Source organism: Numida meleagris, unplaced genomic scaffold, assembly GCF_002078875.1.
Source record: "Numida meleagris isolate 19003 breed g44 Domestic line unplaced genomic scaffold, NumMel1.0 unplaced_Scaffold249, whole genome shotgun sequence".
Taxonomy (NCBI): domain Eukaryota; kingdom Metazoa; phylum Chordata; class Aves; order Galliformes; family Numididae; genus Numida; species Numida meleagris.
This window is the reverse complement of record NW_018364295.1, coordinates 273,126-296,672: the sequence shown is the minus strand read 5'-3', so window position 1 is coordinate 296,672 and position 23,547 is coordinate 273,126. Positions and strand designations below refer to the sequence as shown.

The window sequence follows — 23,547 nt, the reverse complement described above, 5'->3', positions numbered from 1 at the left end:
GCGGCGGCGCCCCGGGCGGGCGCTGAGCGGGGGCCGCGTCGCGCTGCCGGCAGCATGTCGGGATCGCGCTGCCAGACGCTGTACCCCTTCTCCGGGGAGCGGCACCGCCAGGGGCTCCGCTTCGCCGCGGGTGAGCTGATCACGGTGCTGCAGGTGCCGGACGGCGGCTGGTGGGAAGGGCAGAAGGAGGACGGGCTGCGCGGCTGGTTCCCGGCCAGCTACGTGCAGCTCCTGGAGGTAGGAGTGGGGCCGACGGCCGGCGGGGCTGTGCGGGTGGGAGCGGCGGCCGGGCCGGGCCGGGCCGGGGAGCGCTCCGCAGCTGTCCCGTCCCGCAGGGCTCCGAGCGGGGCGCTGCGCCGGGACGCGCCGTGCCCAGAGCAGGGGATGCGCCCCGGGGCGCTCGGTGCTGCTGAGCTCTGCTACGAAACGCGGGCTGCTCCGGACGCTTCTGTTTTTTCACTGTTGCTCAACGGCAGCAGTCAGCGGCGGAGGCGATGTAGCTCCTGGCGGCCATGCGTGTCGGCTAAGTGCTGGGCGAATGCGTCCTGCTCCGCTTCTCCTTCTTTCACTAAGCATCTCCTGGGTTGATGCTCTGGAAGAGGTAACCCAGTTATGCCCCTTCTGCTGCAGCAGCTCCCAGCTGGAGGGGACGCCTTGCCAGTGCATGTGGTGTTGCCCAGAGTGCCTCAGGGACCTGCACAGCCCAGAGGCCGTGACCTCACCACCAGGATGCCAGGGCGTGTTGTACCATCAGTTGTCCTCAGAGCCCTGCGTCTTGGGCAGCAGTTCCATTCCTGCAGCACTGCTTGCTTCTCAGCTGGCTTGTTACTTTCTTTCCCATGCATAGAAGACACAGTTTTAGTGTAAAATTCATGTCTGCCTTCAAAGTCTTTGTGTTTGTGAAAGTGAAATCTGCAGCATCTTGTAGCATTGCCAGAATCTGCCATGAACCCATCAGCCCTCTTGCCTGTGACCCAGTGCCACTCAGTCGGGTTGTGGGGATGGAAGTGCTATGCTACCTGAGGCACTGTCCTGCAGTGAGGCAGTCAACAGTACAGCGCTTCTCGGTCACCTCTGCCTTCCCAGTTTCTACTGGGACGCATTCCCTGCTGAGCTGCGTGTGCCCCAGGCCTTCCCCTCTGGGACATGGGAAGGGCAGGATGCGTGGTGCTGAGCAAAGCTGGACCGCCAGATGCCTGCAGAGCGGTTTTCTGGGGGTGGGACGTTTGCCTGTAGATCTGCAATCACCCTTCCGTTTCTCCAGACCAAATGAATAAAAAAAATCTGTGGTGTTTCCATGGAGTTGCTGTTGCTCATTCTTAGCTGTTGTACAGGAAAGCAGAGGCAGAATTTCCCCACTCAGTGTTACAGGAGTGAGGCCGGGCACCTCTCTCTGCCTCTGAAGCACTTGAGAAATTTTGTGCTATAGTTTAGCAGTGTGGGAGTCCATTTGTTTGTCGGGTTTGCCACCTACAAGAACATTCACCGAGATACATGTTTGTGGTCTCACACATTGCCAAACATTTACACATCTAACCAGGAATTTAGAAATTGTTGGAGGCAAAGTGGATCATGCAGTGAGACAAACCTTGCTCAGTGGAAAGTCACACAATGACTTTGTTTTATATCATCTCCTTCTTGGAAACTCCTTCCTTCCTACAGAGGTCTGAGTGTGTCACAGTGTGCTCAGTGTAGCTGAACTGAATTAAGGCACCATGGCAATCCCCCGTCTTCCATTCTCTGTCCCGCATACAGACACTGGGGCTGGCACCAGGGAGGTAAGAACATGTGGAGCCATGAGCGCAATCCTCCGATCAGCACCCACGCTGCCTTTGGGTGCTCCATCCCAGTGGCTTTTGGTGGTGTTCAGCACTATGTTGGGAGCCAATTTTACCCTTGCACTGCTATTGGAAGAGGATACAAGCCCCATAGCTGCCCTTATTGCCCCGTTCCCTGTGCTCACGCCAGCAGGTACTGCGACCCACAGCTCTTCACCCTGAAGGACAGCTGGCTGTGCGCTGTGCTGCAGCAGGAGGGAGCAGGTAGTGCTCCTTGTCCCTGTTTTGTCCTTGTATGCTTGCTCACATGGGATGATAGCACTTGCCTCTTGCAAAGAAGAACAGGTGTTTGTGCCTGGTGGCTCACCAGGGCTGGTTTGAATGGCACAGGGAGGTAAGGAGGTTTGGCAGCCTCTGGTTCCTGCTCCCTGCAGTGATTGGTTGGAAGGAAGAATGATGGCTGGGAGGTTCCTGCCATGGCAACAATGGAAGTAATGAGAGCTGGAGAAGCAGTGCAGTGTCTGGAGAGGATAGCTTGGAAATAAAGATGTCTCTGTGAGCTCAGGAGAGGACCCGGATGTCACAGAGCTAAAGCAATTGCATAGAAGGCATGTCCTATGAGGAGAGGCTGAGGACACTTGAGTTGTCTGATTTGGAGGGATGGAGGCTCAGAGGTGACCTCTCTGCTCCCAGCAGCTCCCTGAGGAGGGGGAGCAGAGGGAGGTGCTGGTACTTTGCTCCCCAGTCACTGATGACAGGACATGTAGGAATGGCACAAAGCTGCAGCAGGGCAGGGGTCAGATTGGACATGAGTAAAAATCCCTTTAGTGTGAGGGCGTCAAAGATTGGAATGGGTTCTGAGTGAGGTGGTTGATGTCCTGTGCCTGTCAGGGTTCCAAGGCATTTGGATAATGACCTCATTAAGATGCTTTAACTTTTGGTTAGCCCAGAAATGGTTGGGCAGTTGGACCTGATGATCTTCACAGGTCCAATCTGACTGAACTCGGGAAGTTCTAGCTCTGTGATGGGGTTCCAGATGGACTCCCTGAGGCACAGCTGGTTGGTGCCAGTCAGTGAGGCTGCTGTGTTCTTGCTGTCAGAACTGGAAGATGTGTCTGGAGATCACCTGATCTTGCTTCCCTGACTTTGATCTATGAGGTTTTGAATACATTCAGGGATGGAGACTCCACAGCCTTTCTGGGCAACCTCTTCTTATGCTTATGTTGCAGTGGGATATTCTATGTTTTAAATTGTTCCCATTGCATCTCGTGCTGTCAGTGAACATCACTAGGAAGAAGCTGTCTCTTTTTTTTTTTTTTCTTTAACTGCCCATTATAGATTTTTATGTGTATTGATAATATCCCTCTCAAGCCTTCTTGCCTAGAGGCTAAATAGTCCAGTTCTCTCAGGTTTTCCTCACATGGCAGATGGTCCAAACCCTTGAAGGTCCTCCTGTGGTGAGTTATAGCCATGTCAGCAATGGCTGACATGACTTGACAGTCTAGAGCATGGATGTCCAAACATTTGGCTTGCCTGAGCCACAGTGAGTCAAGAGAAATTTACACTTAATGTATATAAGTAACAAAACTAATACTATTTTTAACATATCTTATTAAAACATAAAAAAAAAAAGAGGGTGAAAAAACCATAAAGCTAGTGGTATATTGGACCTTGTTTTCGTGAAACGAATACATCGGTCTGGTTGGATGGAAGTGACTGCATTTCTTAGGGAGCTCTCAAGGTGTTCAGCACAGGTTTTGGATGAAATTTTACTCTTTCTTTGCTTCATCCTTGAAAACAGTTGTTCACAGATGTCCATACCCTGACTTAGCCACCTTCCTTCGGAAGGGTAAATGATGACCCCATAATCAGCACCTGCACTTATAAGGAACTCCTGGGATTGGTAATGGTTCAGCCCCCTGGACTTCATGAAATTCACAGCTTTCATGATGATGTAAAGTGTACAACACATGGGTCTGAATTAGATCGTGTGTGTGTGGCAGGCCCCAGAGGTGGGTCAGCCCTGCACTGTGCCCTCCCCTCCACAGTGTTCCACTGTCACCTACAGTCTGCGCTCAAGCTATATGCAGTTGACTAATGAAAAATAATGCTAAAAATCACATAATAATGGTAAAAGTTTATGGTCTTACAAGGCTGCATTACCAGCTGCCTAGAGCTGCATATAGGCGGCGGGTGGCTCATGCTTGGTTTAGGGATGGTCGTGTACTTCTGTCCTTCTCCTCCCTCACGTGCACTTCTTTTTTGGCCTGACCTTTTGGCCATTTAAGCAGAACCACACAGAGACTCTTATCAGACTGCTGCAGCCTAAGACTTGTTCTTCCTGGTCTGGTGCAAAGAGGAATCTGTGCAGCAACTGGCGATGAGCAATGCTTCATTGCCGTGAACACAGGTGCAGAGCAGGTGGAATGTGGTGTGTGATATAGTGAGTGGCAATGTAGGGATTTCTTAACAGCTGTAGGCAACAACATATTACCTACCCAGAGGCTCCGCACCCCACCTGCAGCAGAGATGCTTGGGATGATAATGTGAATAGACAGGTTTCTGTGCAGCTCCAGACCTAGGAACAACCCCGGAGAAGTTTCAAGTATGTTCCAGTTTGCCACAACTGGTGTTGGTGCAGAACAGCAGCAAGAGGGAGAAGTTGGGGTGGGGGGTGAGTGGGAGGTGTGGAAGGTACTCCAGCATGCGCTTTGCATGGGGTCCTATGGGGAAATACTGGCTGCTGCATCTGCCTTTTCTGAGATACACCTTGCATGAGGATGGGGAGATGTGTCATTCAGTCACATTTGCAAGAGGTTTGTTTAAAAATCTATTTTGGGTGTAGCTTTTTGTATTTGCAGTTAGCTGGAAAGCACTTATATAAGCAGCAGCAGTAGCAACATATGCAAATGTGCTGATAATTGTCAGCAGTTTTTATAGCTGCAGCCACCCCCCAGATGTAAGTCTTTGCGTGAAGCACAGCGTGTGCTTCCAGCCTGGCTGGAGGTGGCTGTGGAATCTGAGCGAGTTGGATTGAGTATGGCTGATCTTGTCTGCACAGCATGGTGTACTGAAACTGTGAGACATTCTGGAGGGAAGGAGTTGCACGTTGCCCGCAATGCCTGGTGCTTGTGCAGGGAGCATCACGTGTTACTTCCACCACCGTGTAATATTTGAGGGGGGGGGGACTCATCTGTAAAACAGAATTTTGCTGAAATCTCTTTTTTACAGAAAAAAAAAAAAGTTTTTTATTTCTCTACCTCCAGCTTAATGTTGGAGTGTATTTTGATCAAAGACTCCAAAACATTTTGTCAGAAGATCCGCAGTCAGTGCTGTGCGGGTGGCCATGGACTGCCAGCTGTGCTGGGCGTTACATAAGGTGCGTGGTGCAGTGGGGAGATGCTGGCTCTTGCAGGAGGGAGATGCTGGCAGCTGTTGGAGCTGGGAGATGATGCTGGTGACCATATGCATGAGAGTGAGGTTGCATGAGGTACCTTAGCCTTGGACTTTTTGTTGCGGTATCTATACCTCTGCGCACAGCGATGCTGCTTTGCTTTCTCAGCAGATCCTTCTTCATCCTGAATGTAGTTACCTGATGCCTTCATTCCTGTATCTCTCCTCTCAAAAATCAGCTCGATGACAGAAGTCACAGAGAGCAACAAGGGGGATGTGTGATGGTCTCAGGTACCAGTGCAGCTGCTGCCACTGCTTCTTTCTGAGCGGTCACCAGTGTAAGGATGGGCAATGTAGGAGGATATGTGCCATGCTGTAGCTGGAGGCTGCAGTATGTCGGGGGCAAGGGAAGAGTTTTCAGAACTCTGTGCTCACAGCAGTTTTGGCTGCTCTACTTTTTGTGATTTGACAGCCAACCCTTGTCTGAAATGGGATCTTAGAGGTATTTGTGAGATAGCAGTGACAACGAGAATGATCTGATATTGCTTCAAAATTTGAGAGGTTGACTGAGACTGCTACAGATGGATGTCGAGCATCCAGCTCCCCTCGAACGCACTGCAGTTCAGCCAGTGTGTTTCTGCAGTCAGGATATGTGCAGCTGTGGCTTGCATAGGCACTTTAATTTCTAAGGATCATTTCTTATGTCTGTGCCTATCTGCAACTTCTCACATTTGAAACTTCCGGTCATCGGAGCATCTACATTTCTGGCAAATGAGAACAGAACTAAGTAACCTATTTGCTCCTGCTAAAAGAGTGAAGAAATATGTTTTGCTATGAGAAGATCACTTTTTGATTGAAATTTTTGAGATTTTAAAGCCCTCTGAGAACGTGCAGGTCACAATCCTTTGGTTGTAAGGGTGTCTATCATGTGTCTGGTGAAAATTATCTTCAACTGCAGAGGTTGTAGGAAGAATTTCAAAACTGGATAGTACTGTAAATATCCCAAAATGTGTGAAAGGGTGGTTCTTGTTGGCAGATGGGGGATTTTGGTGAGCTCTTTTGCCTTCTGAACAAGCTGAGGTGTTGCAGGAGCTGGGCTCACAGATGCTGTGCCTGTAGCACATGAGAACAATGAAACCTCTTGCCTTGCAGAAATTGCACAGAACAGAATTTTTAAAAATGTTTTTATTTACCTTCAGCAAAAAGATGAAAGGGGGTCGCAGGAGACTTATCCTGGAAGAACCCCTTTCTAATCATGGGTTGCAAAGAGAGTCTGAAACCCATCTCACTGCAGGGATCTGCATTGAAGGTACTGAAGATTAAACAATTTGCCATTCACCTGCGTTGTATGGGATGGATATATAGTGAAGATGAAAATGTAGATCATTTGAAGACTGCTTAGTTTACTGACAAATTCCCTGTTAATTCCGTGCTTTGAATGGGACACACCTCCTGTGGAAAAACTAAGAGTGATTTCTGGAGAGATGATCTGTCTCATTTTCTGTGATATTGTGTGGATACAAGATTAATGTTCAGCGTCGTGAGTGTTGCACTGAAAACCACATCCACTGAATATATTACATGGTGTATTATATTGAATACTTTTAAAGGAATAGTGGGAAGATGTTGGATACTCAGTATTTTCTAAAATGACCTTTACTTTGATGTCCAAATTGGTAAATACATGAAACCAAGACCAGGAGATTCTTGCAGATTCTCTCTACTCATTTCACTTTCACCTGTGTGGTAATAAATGACCAGGTAGAATTAACTGATCCTTTTAATAACTACATTAAATTCTTGTTTTGTTTTGTATTTTTATTTAATCTCTGGTTGTTCATGCTTCATGGAGTTCATTGTTATCATTAATGCACCTTCATACTATGTTACTAGAGTCTTGAATCTCCGAGTATGTATCCAGAACTTGTTTTCATTCTTTCGCTGGCTTACCACAAAGATAGGGCATTCTCTGTTTTGGAGAAGTCCTATAATAATGGTAACAAATATATGGTTCTACAGCATTGCAGAGAGCATCTTTCTTTGGAAATATCTGGGACTACTGCAGTTGTTTTCACAGTGGCCACATTATAACTCAGGCCAGCACGAGTGATATTTCTCAAATTCCTTGTGTTAATCCTGTTGGGATGAGGAACCGGCCTGATGGGCCTGGCAAGCAAGCAGCACTGCCAACTTGTGTCTTAGAATAACTGAAATAAAGCACTAATATCTCTGTCTTTGGTTTCTGGTGCTTCCAAGGAGCACTTGCTCTATGCAGGTTTGTCATAATCCAGCACTTACGGGATGTGTCTCACTGTGCATACATGGCTGACTTGCTGGAAGCTTCCCAGAGGCTTGGCCTATTGAGGTGGCTGCTCCCTACTGTGCACACTTCAGCGACGATGTGAGGCTCTGTGCTGGGCAGAATTTGCAGACAGTTTTGCAGACCTCTTGGGGAAACATGAAAAAACCATAATGGGCTTGATGGTCCCCATTGAGTGCTCTGCTCGCTGTCAACTATTTACATCAGTTTGAAGTGTCCTTGGCCATATTTAATTACACATTGCACTCCCTTGTATTGGTATGAGACACTCACTGCAGAACAGTGTAAAATGAAAGCCAACCATTTCTTCAGTTGGTTTTTCAAGAGCAGGGTGCTTCAACAAGTGTTTACATTGAAACATGTGGGTATGATATTGCATAGCTGGAATGTTTATGTCATGCCACTGCGTAAAACATTACTTATTAAGTGGACCTCTTGTAAAGGTTTGTGGCAGGAAGCCCAGGCCATCAGCCATGCAGATCTGCACTGTGCAGTGCAACAAAGAGGCCAGGCTTCTGCAGCATGTGGCTGCAAGCAGAACAGGGGGTGGGCATGGGCAAGCAGTGACCAGTAAGAGCCCCTGGCACACCTGCCACCAGAGTCTCAGTACACTTCTGTCTGATAATACTGGCTTGGGTTGAGGGGCAGGGCAGGCTGCATGCAGGCTGCAGAGCTACTGTGTGCTGTTGGTCACAGGACTTTCTCTGTGCACGCTGTGGTCACTGTCTGGGGGAGGCACTTCTTGCTTCTGCTAGTAACCCAGTTTTCTACATTATGCTGTTAAAATGCTTTTATATCAGTCTAGTACCTTTGTGGTTAGCCTTTTTCCTGGCAAATTCTTAAAGGAGGATGCCACGAGTTACTCAGGAACTACCACTCCATATTTTGTAGAACACCTACAGCAACGACACAGGGCAGCACCTTTTCACATGCGTCTTTTTCATTGCTTATGAACAGTCCCTCCAGTTTTCAGTTGCTGGTTATGGGCCTCTTTGAAATGAATTTAGGCAGACTGACAGGTGACTTTCACAGGCCTTTGGTCACCGATTTTTGGGCTCCTAGGCACTTCGGTCTGGCACTTTGTCCTGTGCTTGCAGTTGGTAACAGTAGATTCTGTGCAGATTCTTCTTGAGCCACAGGTATCCCCACTGTGATGCTGCCAGCAAAAGCACCATAGTGTTCAGGTTTGTTTACTATACAGATTTCCCAGGGCTGTCTCAGCTCTATGGCACCATGAAATAGCCCTCTGCACCTTGCTACTATGGTTTCCAAGCTGTAGTAGAAAAAAAGTAACATCAACATTAGCCATTTTGTCTTCTGTCACTGTTTGCACCCATGTCAATCAGTTCTGTGCCTGTCATTTCTTTTTCCATAGGGGAAGAGAGAGCTAAGTGAAAGGTAATTAAAAGTTTGAGAAGACCTGGGATGGATCAGGCTAAGGTCTGGAAGGAAGATGTGCAAGAGAGCTTTCCATGGATGTCTCACAAAGTTCTCTGTGGCAAGTTCTGTCCCTTGCCACTCCAAAACCAAATCCAGAGCTGAACAGCATTGCTGGTAGTGCTGCCAGAAGATGGGTGATGCTGCAAGGCACGTTACGTAGAACAAAAAGCAAAAGCTGTCTCTGGGCTGCTTATATCACCTGTAATTTTCAAGTTATCCCATTAGCACTGTGTCTTAGTCTTTGAAGTATCCTCTTGCACTCAGCTAGTCCAGGAGCGGATAAAAGGAAGAACAGCTTGAGAGGGCCACGAAGATGCTCAGAGGGCTGGAACACCTCTCCTATGAAGACAGGCTGAAAGAGCTGGGCTTGTTCAGCCTGGAAAAGAGAAGGCTGCAGGGAGACCTCTTTGCAGCCTTCCAGTATTTCAAGAGAGCTTGTAAATAGGAGGGAAATCAACTTTTTACTTGGGTAGATAGAGATAGGGCAAGGGGGAATGGTTTTAAACTAAAGGAGAGAAGGTTTTGATTAGATGTCAGGGGGAAGTTTTTCACTGAGAGGGTGTTGAGGTGCTGGAACAGGCTGCCCAGAGAGGCAGTAGATCCCCCATCCCTGGAGGTGTTCAAGGCCAGGTTGGATGGGGCCCTGGGCAACCAGGTCTAGTACATGATCTGGAAGTTTGTGGCCCTGCCTGTGGCAGGGGGTTGGAACTCCTTGGGATCCCTTCAACCCAAGCCATCTTATGATTCTGTGAGGGTAAGGGGGGAGCAGAGGCACATCACTTATATTATCTTCCCATATTTGCCCCTATCCTTTATTTGAGACTCTTGTAAATATTCCTGGCCTCTCAGAGACTTATCTGTTAGCTCAGAGTTAACTCAAATCTCTAACTGAGCCTGCATTTTCCTTTCTGGCATTTCAGCATCGCTCTCTGCCTCTGTTACCTACTCAGGCTGATTCAGAGACATGGTCAAGCAGCACCAAAACTGTTAAGAAAGAAGCAGTAATTGAATGAACAAGAAGAGGTTAAAATGAGTTTCCACCCTCACCTGAGAGCTCAGTGGGCTGCCAGTGGACCGGCCTTTGTGGTAGAGAAAAGGGAGGAGCAAGGATCTTTTTGCTGGTGGACACTATTCGGGACATGAAAGATATGTGTGGGATTACAGTTATTACTCCCACATTTAATACTTTACTTTTCTCACTAGAGTAGTTTGTTCACTAAGATGTTACCTGTTTACTGTAGACTTACCAAAGTGCTTCCGGCTTTTGACTAGACTTGCTTCATGTATCACTCGCAAATATTTTCAGCACACTTCTCACTCTCCTTATGTTGAATTCCTTGAGAAATGAGCTGCAGCTCTGGGCCTTTGTGGTTGCATTGCTGGACTTTTGAGTTGATGGAAACTTTCTCTTTTGATTCTGCTCCTTGATCTCTGACTCATTATTTTTTGACATTGTACAGAGGTTTTATTGCTCCCTGACTGCTTCTTTTGTTCTTAAAATCTTTACAGAATAAAGGAGTTAATTTTGACAAACCTTAATTGTGTTAGTTGGTCTGATGCAAGGTACCAGCTATCTCAACTGTACCTAACACAGATGCTTATGCCATCATGGCTATTGCATTGCTATCCAGAGTGTTCTTTCATTCTGCTTTTTTCCCCTGATACTCTCAGAAAGTTCCTTTAAATCAGCTGGTTGGATCTGCTTCCTCTTCCTGATCCTTTCTAAGTCACCTATTTAGCACTCATTCAGGTTTCCAAAACAAAACTGCAGTTGCTGTGTGCCCACATGCTCCTCCTTGAACCACATACCACAAAGCCAGATCTACAGTGACAAGTTGCTGCTTAACAAAACCAGTTGCAAAGTGAGCTTTCTGCAGTTGCTGCAGAGGTGAGGCTGGGCAGTATAAAGGCAGTGTCATGAGCTGGCAAGTTTGTGGGAAGAGAAATGGAAATTTGGAGGGACGGAGTTTGCAGGGGGTGGCAAAGAGTAAAAGATTAAAGAATGAATTTGATATTGATATGGCAAAGTACCATATAAAAATTGCACAGAAGAGGAATTATATTTTCAAGGGGTGGGCAAATGCTTAAACTCAAAAAGCAACAGCCAGAAACTGGATTGATGAATGCAATGTATTTTGCAGTCCCAGAGAAATCTTTGTACTGTCTGCAGAATTTTGTTTAAAAATCCTGCTGAGGACTGTGTGTGTAGTACATGGCTGAGTAGTTCCAACACTGCCCTTGTAATGAGCTGCCTTAGCAGCAGATTTGCTTCTCTTGTGCCAGCTGCTGTATAATGGGACTAATTCATTACCCAAGGCCAAGTAATCACTCTCAACAGCAAGAATTAGAGGAAAGCCTATGACTTATCTCATTGTGCTACAAACTGCTGATTATCACAGTGATAGCTGGCACCAAATGAAGACTGGAGTTGAACCTCAGTGTGTTATGGGATGAAGAATGGAACTTCAGGTATTTCCAAGACAAAATCATGTTTAAATGATCTATGAGTCTGTTTTGGAAAATTGTTTTGAAATGAAACAGTTAGTTTTGATTGCCATCTCAGCTGCATTGCCCTAGGCATTGCTGGACTCCTTTACTCCTGTGCCCTCTGCTCTTGAACAGCTCAATTTACCAAAGCTGAAAAAAGACCATAGAATTATAAAATCATGGAGGTTGGAAAATGCCATTAAGATCACCAAGTCTAACCATCATCCCATCACCACCATGTCCACTAAAACATGTCCCTCACTGTCACATCTATGTGTTTCTTAAAACCTCCAGGGACTGTGACTCCATCACCTCCCTGGGCTGCCTGTTCCAGTATTGATGAGAGACAAAGCCCTCCCTCAGTGCTGGCCAGAGACATGGTTACAGTATCCTGCTTAGGGAACATGGCAAACCAGATTCTTCCTTGGAGGAGGTAGGAGACAATAGGGCATCTTCCACCATTTCTCTCATTTATGACCTCCTGCTCTGGTATCTTGTCAGCTTTGAGGTGGGACCTGCCACATCTAAGAGGTCGGAATCTCTGCTGGAGCAGGGCAGGAGATCATCTAATCATCTCAGTGCTCTACAGACACAAAATTCATGTCTAAAGACCATTCTCTGGCTGCAGGCAGCCTGTGAAAGGGGAAAGGACCTGAAGGCTCAGCTGCTACCCTCACTGTGAATCAGAGACACATATGTGGAGCGTGTACCAACTGAAAACTTCGGCTCTTGTGGTACTTTTTTTTCTAGTAGGCTGAAGAAAACTTGAGAACTTGATCACAGAGCTCCACTCAGTGATGATCAGCAGCATTCTTTATATCACAGTCTTATGGGCTTGCTCCCTCCTTTTGGATGTCCAAATGAGTACCACTCCAGTATGATCTGGGGAGCATGGGGGCTGCCAGCTCCTATGTGACCACGACCCAGTAGCACAGTGTTCGCCACACTCCCTCCTGCAGGCCAGGAGATGCTCCACACAAATCTTCTGGGCTGAGAGACAGTTTGCAGCCATGTGTAGATCATTTTAGATAAGCAGATCATCTCATTAAATCATTTGCATGAGTGTCACATGGGAAACTGCCCACGTCTTGTCAGTTCTGGCCTGCAGGCTGTTGTTTGCCTGCACACTGCTTACATGGAGAGCTGGGCTGGCCCCAGCCACAAACCAACAGTGCCACAGCCTCAGCTGCATAGGTCTCCTCTTTGGAAGGCTGCTTCTGCCTCTTCATTTTCCTTTCTCTCTGATGACCTCAGTGGACTTTGCATTAGAATCTGTCTCAGAAGCCAATGGATCTCATTCCTTTCTCAAAGTTAATGATGAAGAGGAGTGTTTGTGCTGCCTTTCGGTGTTTTGGTAGGACTGGAGGAGGTGCTGGTGCTGGCATGCATGGATGATCAGGGGGGGCCACCCAAGCACCATGCACTGAGTAATGTGCAAAATATGGGCTCCTGGACTTTGCACTTAGAAAGATGGTGATTCCTGGAACACAGAGGATGAAGCTGGCTGCACTGAACAGGGTGGCTTTGTGCTGGGCAAGATATGGATCTCTGGAAATAGCCCTTTTCTGACTCTGGGATGAGAAATATGATAGCAGGAATCTCTGTACACTGTGTGTTAGCACTGATTGGTGTTCTGTAAGTGTGCATGTGTGAGTGTTCCTGATTTATGCAATGCTGTTAAAGTCACATGCCTGAGCCTCCTCCTCCCTTCCCCCTTGTGCTGCCTTTTGCAGCACGGCTGCTCCTGTGCTCTGGCAGCACCACTGGGTTCAGCAGATGTGCCCTGGCAGCCGGTGAATGGGCGTTCAGGAGCTTCAGTCTGTTTCCAGCCCCACTGTCAGCCTCCGGAGCAAATGAATCTCAACACTTTTTCCACAGTACAGAAGTTGATTTGCCTTGCAGTGCTGGAAGATCCAGTGGAAGGGAGAGAACCTGAAAGCCCCTTTCCCCCTCCCCATGGGAGGAAAGCATGCTGGGGAGGTTACTTGGAATCGCTGTGCTCAGGCTCTTCCTCACTGCTGGAATGGAAGGTTTCCTGCTCACCAATCCTTATGCAATCTTTTGCTGTTTTTTTTTTTTTTATACCCTTACAGACTTCATGCTTTACTCTCCCTGCACCTTCATCATTAGTGCTGGTAAAGCTTCATAAGAGAGCTGTCGCACCCTCAGCATTCCCCAGAAGCAGTTATGTACTCAGGGTATTCTGATGCCAGCTCACCCAGCTGCTTGCCCCTGGGACGTTCTCTTTACAACTTCTCCAGTGCCTAGGTGAACCAACCAGAGAGCAGCGTCCGGGTGGGAGGTGATACTGCAGACAGCCTTATCTTCCAACATCTAGGGGTCGGTGCACTGCAAAGGATTTGTGTCTGAGGTCACAACCTCTTGGAAGAGCAGATTTTTGCATAGGAATTTTAATCTGCTGAACCTGCCCCTTGGCATGCGGAGCTGTGTGCTGTGTCTGCTGGTTTGGATGTTTGAGAGTAAACAAATCGCAAGTTCTGTTTGGTACGTCTATCCCCTGGTCCTTTTAGACCTCTAATAATCTAGACCATTGTCTCTCTTGTGTGTTATCTGAATAGGAGAGTGATCACCCTTTGTCTTCAGCGGCCTATTGACTACGGGGCTGGTCACAACCCATGACCCAACTCTTTCGAGCTACTGGTTGAAAATTTCGACTGAGGAGAGATTTGCAGTCCAAACAGTTTCTTCAGTTTCATTGTGTAGAGACAAATGTATTTTATTTCTGTGATAGCATGCCATTGTCCTAAATTCTAGCACTGTGCCTGAATAGCCTCATCCTCCCATACTCCATGTAACTCTGCATTTAATTCCCACATCAACAGTAGGAAATCGCTTTACAAGAGTGGCTGTGGTGGAGAGACTGTCCCTGCAAAGATTTCTAGCTGCCATGTGTGCACGCAGCAGGCACTGCCTGGATCTTGGCAGAAATTGGTGCAAGTTTTCTCCAAATGCATTTGCTTGGGGGAGTGGGTACACGTATACACATGCATTTCTGCATTACCCCACAGCTTCTACAGCGGGAGCTTGCATCTGTTGTCCATTCTATTCTCTGGATAACTGGAGGAGAGACTTTGTGCAATTACATTGTTACAGCTGCAAGAAGTGAGACCAGTAATACAAACTGTACGGGTTGGTGTTAAGTCAACTTATGCTGCAGCCTTGCAGGTCTGTAAGGGTGCCCTAGACTGACTTCTCCAAAAAAAAAGTCCATGTGGCCTTTATTGATTGATACTCTGTTGAAGTTATCTGCTACAGAGGTGCTTGGAGGAAGAACCACTTGCAACAAAGTAACGCTGGCGACCCAATCCAAGGGTTTTTGAATGCCTGCGATATGAGGAGAGGTAATGGCCTTAAGTTGCACAAAGGGTGGTTCAGGTTGGCTATTAGGAAAAATTTCTTCTCTGAAAGAGTGGTGAGGTATTGGAATGGGCTGCCCATGGGTGTGGTGGAGTCCCCATCCTTGTAGGTGTTCAAGAAACATGTAAATGTGGCACTGAGGGACATGGCTTAGTGGGCATGGTGGGGATGGGTTGGAGATTGGAGTAGATGATCTTAGAGGTCTATCCCAGCCTCAGTGATTGTATGATTCTGTGACTGTCTATTTGTGTTACCTTGCTGTCCAGTGCTCATGTAGGGTTCTGTTGTGTTCCAAGCAGTCAAGATCTTTTAGTCACTCTGAGACGTACACTATGTATCTCAGAACCGAATTCAGTCTTTAGTCCTTTTTTTGAAAATAAAGGTGATGTGGGCTGACAACCTTTGCCTTGCTCTGTGTGATGGAAGGCTGCTGGTTGGTTCTTCTATTGCCTATTTAACAGTGTAGCTCCCAGCACCTCTTGGTTGTGTCCAGCTGGGGTGTACACCTCTGCTGAGAAATGCAGCACGAACATTGTTAAGACTGTTTGGCTTCAATGCGACAGACAACTGTCATGAGCAGTTCTACCTGCCATGTTGGGCGCCAAGCAAATGTTTTTAGGTCATAATTTGTAATCATCACCTCCCCATTGTTCAAATGGCATGCAACGGGAAGGGCAGCTTGTTATATCTTGAAAACCAGTACATCTAAAATCCTTGTAAATACGCCATTTTATTTTACCAAACAAGTTTATGGCTAAAGCTCTGATAGAGCCTGTACACCTAAGCTGTCTTATACTGCTCTTTTTGTCATGTAAATTACTACTGCTGGTCTTATCAGAATATTGCTGAGGAATTGATCATTACAACACAGGACACAATTTTTCATTTGTTGTAAGCTTTTTCCTTTATTTATGCTGTTCTCTTCCTTGACAATTTCTACGTTTTATTCTCAAGGTGAGAAATTTATTTCTAAGTTTGTAAGCCTCTCTTTGGTGTTGGCTCTTTTTTTTCCCTCTGTCTGCTTGGCATCAGCTCCAGCAGTAGGAAGGCAACTTCTTCAATTGAAGGATTTAAATATATCACCCCAGAAAAAAAGCAAGCCAGATCTGAAAGCTGTTCCTGTAAAACTAATTTTGATGTCAGCCATGCTTCCTGTCTAAAGAATTTCTCTTTCAGTGCAGACCATGCTCAGAGCATCCTGAGAAAAAGGTTTTCAGCTCCAGAGATTCCCTCTCTGAGGAGCACAAGATGAAGGATGAGACCCACAAGTTACAGCAAAGTTGTTAATTCTCTATATTTTTAAACAATATTATGCTGGAGAACAGTAATAGTAATATTAATTAAATATTAATGGAATGACCTCCCATATTTCTGTCAAATAATGCAGGCTTTGTTTTTCTTCACATAGTGAAATCCTGCAGCTGTGCGGGATTCACCAGGGGATTACTTTCTGCAATCACACCAACTATTCTCTCTTAATCCAGTTGATTACAGAAACATGGGATGGAGAACAGAAAGCTTCTATGTCAGGAGCACCTCTGCACCAGGGAAGGCGGAGAGTGACAGACCCTTAATGTGAGGACTGTGGGAAGGCAGCACGTATGCAGATGCGGCACAGACTCCTCTGATCCTGGTTCATCCATCAGCTCTCACTGTTCTAGCTCGGCAACTGACCCTGTGATACTGAGTCCAATGCGAGGGATGTTGAGGCTCAGGATCTGTTTGTCTCCTGGTGCCATAGCCTGGGTGTCTTTGGCAGGGTGGAAGGCTGGCTAGGTGTGGCCTGCCCTCTGATCCTCTGTTGCTCTTTAATCCTAGCCCACATTTGGCAGCAGGTCTGTGCAGCTGCTGCAGCCTCCCTGTGAACTGGGTGTCTTAGCGGAAGGTGACACTGACTGTTTTCTTGGGATTGGCTTTCTGCTGGGTGAGTTTGCAGGACCACCAGTGCCTGTTCAAAGGGAATGCTGGGAGCGGGGATGCTTCGAGGCAGCTCAGTGCCTGCTGGATCTGCCCCTGGGGCCACACAGCCTGAGGCAGAGATTCTCCTGGCAGCTGTGGTGCCTGATGCGGGGCTGTGCAGGACCACATGCATTTGATAGCCATTGCTGAGGTAGCCTCATGCTTTATTAAAAGCTGCAGAGAGAGGAGACTGTTAACCGCCACCTCTTGCATCACACGAGCAGCCTGAGGGCAGGAAGTGGGTGATATGGCTTTTCTTGTTCTGAGAGGACTCAAGCTTAGAGCTCTCAGTTCCTGAGGAGCTGTCAGGCTGTGCCCTGAACATCCTCCTGCTTGCCAGAGAAGGCTGTCTGTGCTGTCAGCAGACAGGAGAACAGGAGCAACAGGAGGAGCAAGCATAGGAAATCCAGGGGGACTGCAGGTTGCTCATAAGCTTCAAGGGCTGTTTCTGCTGTGATGGTCCAGTCCAGGCAGACAGGCGAGCCCTGGAGGAAAAAATTCTCAGTCTAACATGCAGACGGCAAAAAATAACTTCACTTTTCTTTACTTTAGAGAGACAAAACAGTTACTCAGATTCCTTTATAATCAGATGAGAAGGAGTTACATCTGAGTTGAGCTCTCCCAATGCTTTTTCAGATGTCCCAGCTGGAAGGAGCTGAATCCTCCATTTCTCACCAGCGGTTACGGGGCACAGCTGTAGGCACCTGTGTTCACTGAGATGAACTCTGCAGTGCTGTATCCAACTGTTAGGTTTCACCAGCTGAGTGCTGATGTCCCTGCACTCAGAACTCTGACTCTCTCCATGAGGAGAAATGCAGTTTTCATGTCTTGCCAAACTGTTCTTCCTATTGCTAACTCAAAGTTCCGGAGCCTGAGAGAGTTGCTATCAATCTGTAGTTTGAATTCAGCATCTGTTCTGCGCTGTCATGCTTCTCTCCTAGGCGTGAGGCCAAGGCTGGCATTTGGTGTCCTGGAGAAGATGGGGCCTGCCTGTACATGCAGTGGTGTGCTAGGCCTTCTGACACCTTTCTGTTGCAGCAGAACATGAAAATGCAAGTAGTTTATTTACAAGACAGAAAGTGTATCTCGGGTATGAATCATAACCATTTTTGTTTTCTTTTTGTTTTGCTTTCTTTCCCTGCCTGTGTCTCCCTGAACCTGACGCAGGTATTCAGGCAGCTGGGTACAATCCCACAGAAATCACTGAGGGGTTGCCATGTGGACTTCATAGAACAGAGCAGTTCAGTTTTGAAGGGACCTTCACAGATCATCAGGTTTAATTGCTCAGCCACTTCAGAAGAAACGTCTCCGTTACTGACTGCGCTCTGTACTAATGGAGAGGTGTCTGTGTGGAGTGGTGTAGGCTATGTCTGGGTAAGCTTGAAAACCCAGAAGCGTTTGGGCAGTGAGGGCTGCTGGGCTATGTTACACAGCTGGTGTCAATGGCGGGAGGTGGGCACGTGCAACCAGAGCACCAGCAGAATGCAAGAGGCAGCATTTCTTTGTCCACTTTGAGGTCTCATGTTCTGCCAACACAGAGGGAATACAAAGAGACAAGATAGGGCAGCAGAACTGAATGACTGAATGAACAATAAAACAAGGAATAAAGTGATATAGGGTACTCCTTCATACAGGGAATCAAGTTGTTTTCTCCTCCCTTCAGTGTTGCTGGCTGTTCTGGTTCAGCAGAGATACGGGACAAAGACAACTCAAGGCTGCAGGAGTAATGGGGGAGAGCTGGCGGTGCCTGAGAGCGGGACACGGCTGCAGGGCCCTCGAATGAAGTGCTGCTGCACATGGTTTAGTGAGGTTATTGGTGGTAGGTGGATGGTTGGACTGGATGATCTTGTAGGTCTTTTCCAACCTAGCTAATTCTGTGATTCTATGATTCTGTGATTCAGGGCTAACCAAAAGTTAAAGCATCTTCCTGAGGGCATTACCCAAACACCACTGAAACCCTGACAGGCACAGGGCATCAACTACTTCACTCAGATCCTGTTCCAGTCTTTGACCACCCTCACATAAAGGGATTTTTGCTCATGTCCAGTCTGACCCTGCCCTGCTGCAGCTTTGTGCCATTCCCACGTGTCCTGTCATCAGTTCCCATTGGTTCTTCTCCTCAGTAGTTACAGGGAGCAATGAGGTCACCCCTCAGCCTCGTCCTCTTCAAACCATAAAACCCAAGTGTCCTCAGTCTCTCCTCACAGCACATGCCTTCCAGCCCTTCTGCCAGCTTTGTTGCCCTCCTCTGCATACTCTCAGGTGCCCTAATGTCCTTTTATATTGTGGAACCCAGTACTTCACACAGTATTCCAGGTGAGACTGTGACAATGGACCTTCATGCACGGCTTTGGGAGAGAAGTGGTGCAGAAGGTGAGGTACTCTGAAAAGGGCAAGCTGCTGACAGAGGTGACACACCTCTTAGGAGCTTTCTTTTTTTGCGTATTCCTTGGAGGGCATTTACCTTGCTCCTGGATTAGCTGTATCAAAAGCTGTGCTGCAGTGCTCCTCTGCTTTTTCTGCTCTGCACAGTGTAGTATCTTGCTACCAGGAAACTTCTAACCCTCTATTTCACATCCATTCTAGATTCAAAATAGAATATTTTTCACCAAAACACACGAGTCCAGGCCTTAAGGATCCCATCTGAAGTGATGAGATGTGATTGCCAGACTCGTTAGAACTTGCTTGTTTTGTACAACTACAGTTTTTTGCAATCCCCAGCTTCAGACTACCTCAACTGCAAGTAAGACTGTGGTTCCTGTGCAAGTTGTTCACTGGTTCATGTGGAAAGGGTTTATAGTCTAGGAATTATTTCTGTATACCTCTTCAAGGTAATACTGTCCATGTAAGAGCAGAGGTAGGCCTGGGGATAGAATGCCATTTACTCAGTGTTAGGTGTACTGGTGTGCTTTACTTCTGATTGCTGACAGCTTAATGTGCTTGGGCTTCTTTAAATGTAACATATGTCCTTAGTTTTCTGAAGTTAGGATGACCAGTGATTTTGGAACATGCATTCCTGCAGTTTCTTTGCACCTGCACATGGGTGTGATTCATCCCACTTATCTTAAAACATTTAAAAGTTAGAATATATATTCCTCCTTTATAATGAAAAGGAGAAAATACTTGGGGCTATTGATGTGAACTATATTAGAAATTCCATTTTGGAATGAACTGCATTAGATTTGAATATTGAGTTTTGGATATCTGCTTGAACATGGGTGTACAGTTATTAGATTTTTTTTCTGGAACTTCCTTTACTGTTTGATTATTTCTTCTAAAGAAACAGCCACTAAGGATGAAGTCCATTTTCTTTAGGACAGGATTATTGAGCCAGGAAATATTAATAAACATTATTAATAGACAGACTAATAGACAAAAATATTTCCCTAATTTTTATGGACAAAAATTAATTGGAAAATAACCTTCTCAAAATTTTAATTCTCAAGTTCTGAAATTTGAAGTTAGGATTCAGATTTTTTTTATTTTTTCTTTCATTTTTATTAGTAAAAAAATAATATTGATTATCTAATCTCAACAGAAGTATTGTATCCTGTTACCTAAAATTACCATGTATCTTAATGGAAATCTTTTATAAATTTCATCAGTGTAGATTTGGTGTCAAGCTCCACCTGAGGTTCTGGGTTAATGTGATTAATTTAATATAATGTAAATTACAGTCACCATATAAACAATCGTATATGCACCAACTTATTTAGCCGGTGAATAAAGTTATATCTAAAATACAGTCTGAATATCTGTTATATTACAGAAAAGCATCATGGGATGTATTCTAGTATTCTAAAAATGCATGATAACAAACTTGCTTCTGGGCTTATTTACAACTGAATTGAACAACTGGTTGGAGCCAGGGGTTGGATGCGATGATCCTTTTGGGTTCCTTCCAACTCAGGATATTCTGGATGCATTGTGATTCTGTGATTCTGTGCTGAGAGTTGGGTAAGGTGATGTGAGAGAGTATGGGTGGGGAGCGGGTGCTGTTGCTGCGGCTCTGGGCTGGAAGAGGAAGCAAGCAGCTCTGTGTTTCAGCCCCTACAGAAACCCTCAGCTGTTGCAAGCATGTGTGTGCTGTGCTGCCTGAAGGCTTTGGCAGAGACCACTCTGCCACATGTACTTTGTACAAATCTGAGGTCACTGATCTGCAAAATCCTTTGAATTATACAGCACAGGCTTGGATCTAGGACTGTAGCAGCCTCAAGCTGAGCTTTTACCAGGTTTCCTTAAAAACAAGGACCTTGTATCTCTGTTGCTCAAGTGCATTCATTTCTACTGGCATTTTCTGAGGCCTTTATTGAAGTGGGCTGGGGAAGTTCTACTGGATCACTCCTGAAGCTTGTCTCCTTCAGAGTGGGCTGAAGAAGTCCTCTTGCATGTGGCTTATGAATGCAGGTGAAACATGCCTGATCTCAGAAGTGACTGGGGAGCAAAACTGAACCGAGGCCCTCTGCATTCTTTGAATCTGGTGTGATTTGGGTCCCTATGGGGAGATATTACTGGTTTGGCTGATGGTAGTTGAATGACTTGTATGTTTTCTTAAATATCAGGATTAAGGAGAGGTAAAACCCATGCCACAGTGATCTCTGGGGCCTTATTTTCTGCTGCTGTAAGTGTAAATGGTTGCTCTCACAACCGAATCCATTACCCTCCTAATAAATTATCCCCCGCAGGACAGAAATGAAGTACTGTTAAACAGTTTCTCAATAATTGTGTAACTTAGGCAATCAGAGGCCTGTGGAAGAAAATGGTTTGTAATAGTGTTGTTAAAGACTGCAGTATGCATATGGTCAGTAAGATTACATACCTCCCCAATACTCTTTAACTTCCAGCTCCAATCACTGGCCTTTCCTTGGTAGCATTTCCTTACATTAGATTTTGTTTTCTTTTTAATACACAATCCCCTCCTTTAAATAATATTTCCATTTTCAAAACAAGTACATATATTCCAAGTCACCTCAGGGAATGTCTGCATAGTGTGATCTTTGAACACATGTGACCAGGGAACATATGCATATCATACTATAGTCATAGGCTCACTCCTCTGCTCCATGCCAGGCTTGATAATATGTATATCATTTCTGAAAAACAGTTATCTGGTCTTTTTTTTAAGGAAGCCCAAGCTGAATCTTTTTGCCTGCAATTGAAATGCATTTTTATCCTACCTATTATGAGCAGGAAAATAAACCCTGCTTTCTCTTTTTTTTTTTTTTTTTTTTTTTCAGCAGCTTTGTGGCATATCTGAGATGCTCCCTTCTTGCTTGTTCCTCCTCTGTATTAAACAAGCTTTCCTCTTTTATTTCAGGTCATTTCTTCCAGGTCTCTGGCTTTTTATCTGTTCTGGATGACCCAGTTTTTCTTATCTTGAAGAGTGAAGTTCAAACCTTGGCACAGAGTCCAGCCTACCAGGTCCACGTCTCTCAGGTGGCTGTCTTGTTTTCCATCCCAAAAGATACTTGCCTTTCTAGCAGAGTGTGCTGCTGCTGACACCTCTCATGGTCTCAGTTCTACCTTGGGGCTAGTCTTCAGGCAGCAGATCAGACTCGTTTAACAGATCTATCTGTGACAAAGTGGTGTAGGCTTTTAATTATATCTTTTTTCTCTCCTCAGGGTATCTTAATAAACAATTTATTCAGTTTTTGTTCTAGAAGTTGAAATACAGACTCGCTGCTCCATGACTCCATCTCCTTCGTTTCCCATTTCTACAAGTAAGACTGCATGTTTTGCCTTTTCTGTGTTAACTCTCCATCTGTGATCTTCTACAAATTCTCAGAGATGATCAGCAAAGGTTCTCATGACCCGGTTCTTTAAAGGTCTTAGGATGAGTTAATCAGTCTCAATATTCTCCATCTTCTTCCCTCTCTATTGCAGGCTGCAGTACAGAGTTAAGAGATCTTAACAAAGAGTTAAGATCTCAAAGTGTTAACTGTGACAGACACTTAATCACAGATGTCTCATTACCAGATGACATTTTTGCTGACGATAGTGAATGTGATCATCCATGGATACTATCTCATGCATAGCATCTCTGCTGCTCAGAAAGTGGTTCCTTTTCTTGATCTTCCTTTTAATACTACTGCATTTATAGAACATTTCCTGTTACTGTTAATACTCTTCTGTTGATTTTATCTAATACTGCTTCCATATTTCTGCACTTGCCATAAGAGTTAACTATCAGTTTATTTTCCAGTTGAAAGCAATCTCAGAGGTTCCTTTCCTTACATGCATAGCACCAGGCACAAAGAATTCCCAGTGCTAATGACTTCTGATGCTAGTTTATAATAATTATAAAAAATCACTGCAGCAGGAAAAGGCAGTTATATCCTGTGGATGAAAGAGGAAGATGTATACTGTAAAGCTGAATCCCATAAACAAGATTAATGCGCTGGATGTAGAACAACCAAGAAGACAGATTTGCTTTGCCAGCTTTGAGAAGCATGGATTGCTGATGAATCTTGAGTAAGCAATGGGTCGTAGTGTCTGGACATTGTGGAAATGTATCCTCACTGTGGGACAGAAAAGGAGGAAAATGATCTGGGGCTGTCAGTTGACAACTGGCTGAACATGAGCCAGCAGTGTGTCCAGGTGGCAAGAAGGCCAATGGCATCCTGTCTTGTATCATCAATAATGCAATCAGCAGGAATAGGAGGTGATCATCCTGCTGTATTAGCACTGGTGAGGCCGCACCTCGAGTGCTGTGTTCAGTTTTGGGCCCCTTACTACAAGGAACACATCAGGGCCCTGGAGCGTGTCCATAGAAGGGCAATGGAGCTATAAGGG

General features: G+C 45.9%; 1 protein-coding gene across 4 annotated transcripts in view; it reads left to right on the top strand.

Annotated features, from left to right (window-relative positions):
- The first annotated feature begins 6 nt into the window (after positions 1–6).
- GAS7 (growth arrest specific 7) overlaps positions 7–23,547 on the top strand; it is a 112,428-nt gene continuing 88,887 nt past the window's right edge. For 3 of the 4 annotated variants that reach the window (XR_002433923.1, XM_021382490.1, XM_021382488.1), the window contains exon 1: positions 7–237. Coding sequence is in view for 3 of the 4 variants with exons in the window: in XM_021382490.1 (XP_021238165.1) it covers positions 55–237 (183 nt within the window). In the remaining variant the exon portion in view is untranslated. The remainder of the gene's footprint in view (positions 238–23,547) is intronic. The other variant, XM_021382489.1, reaches the window with a different exon arrangement.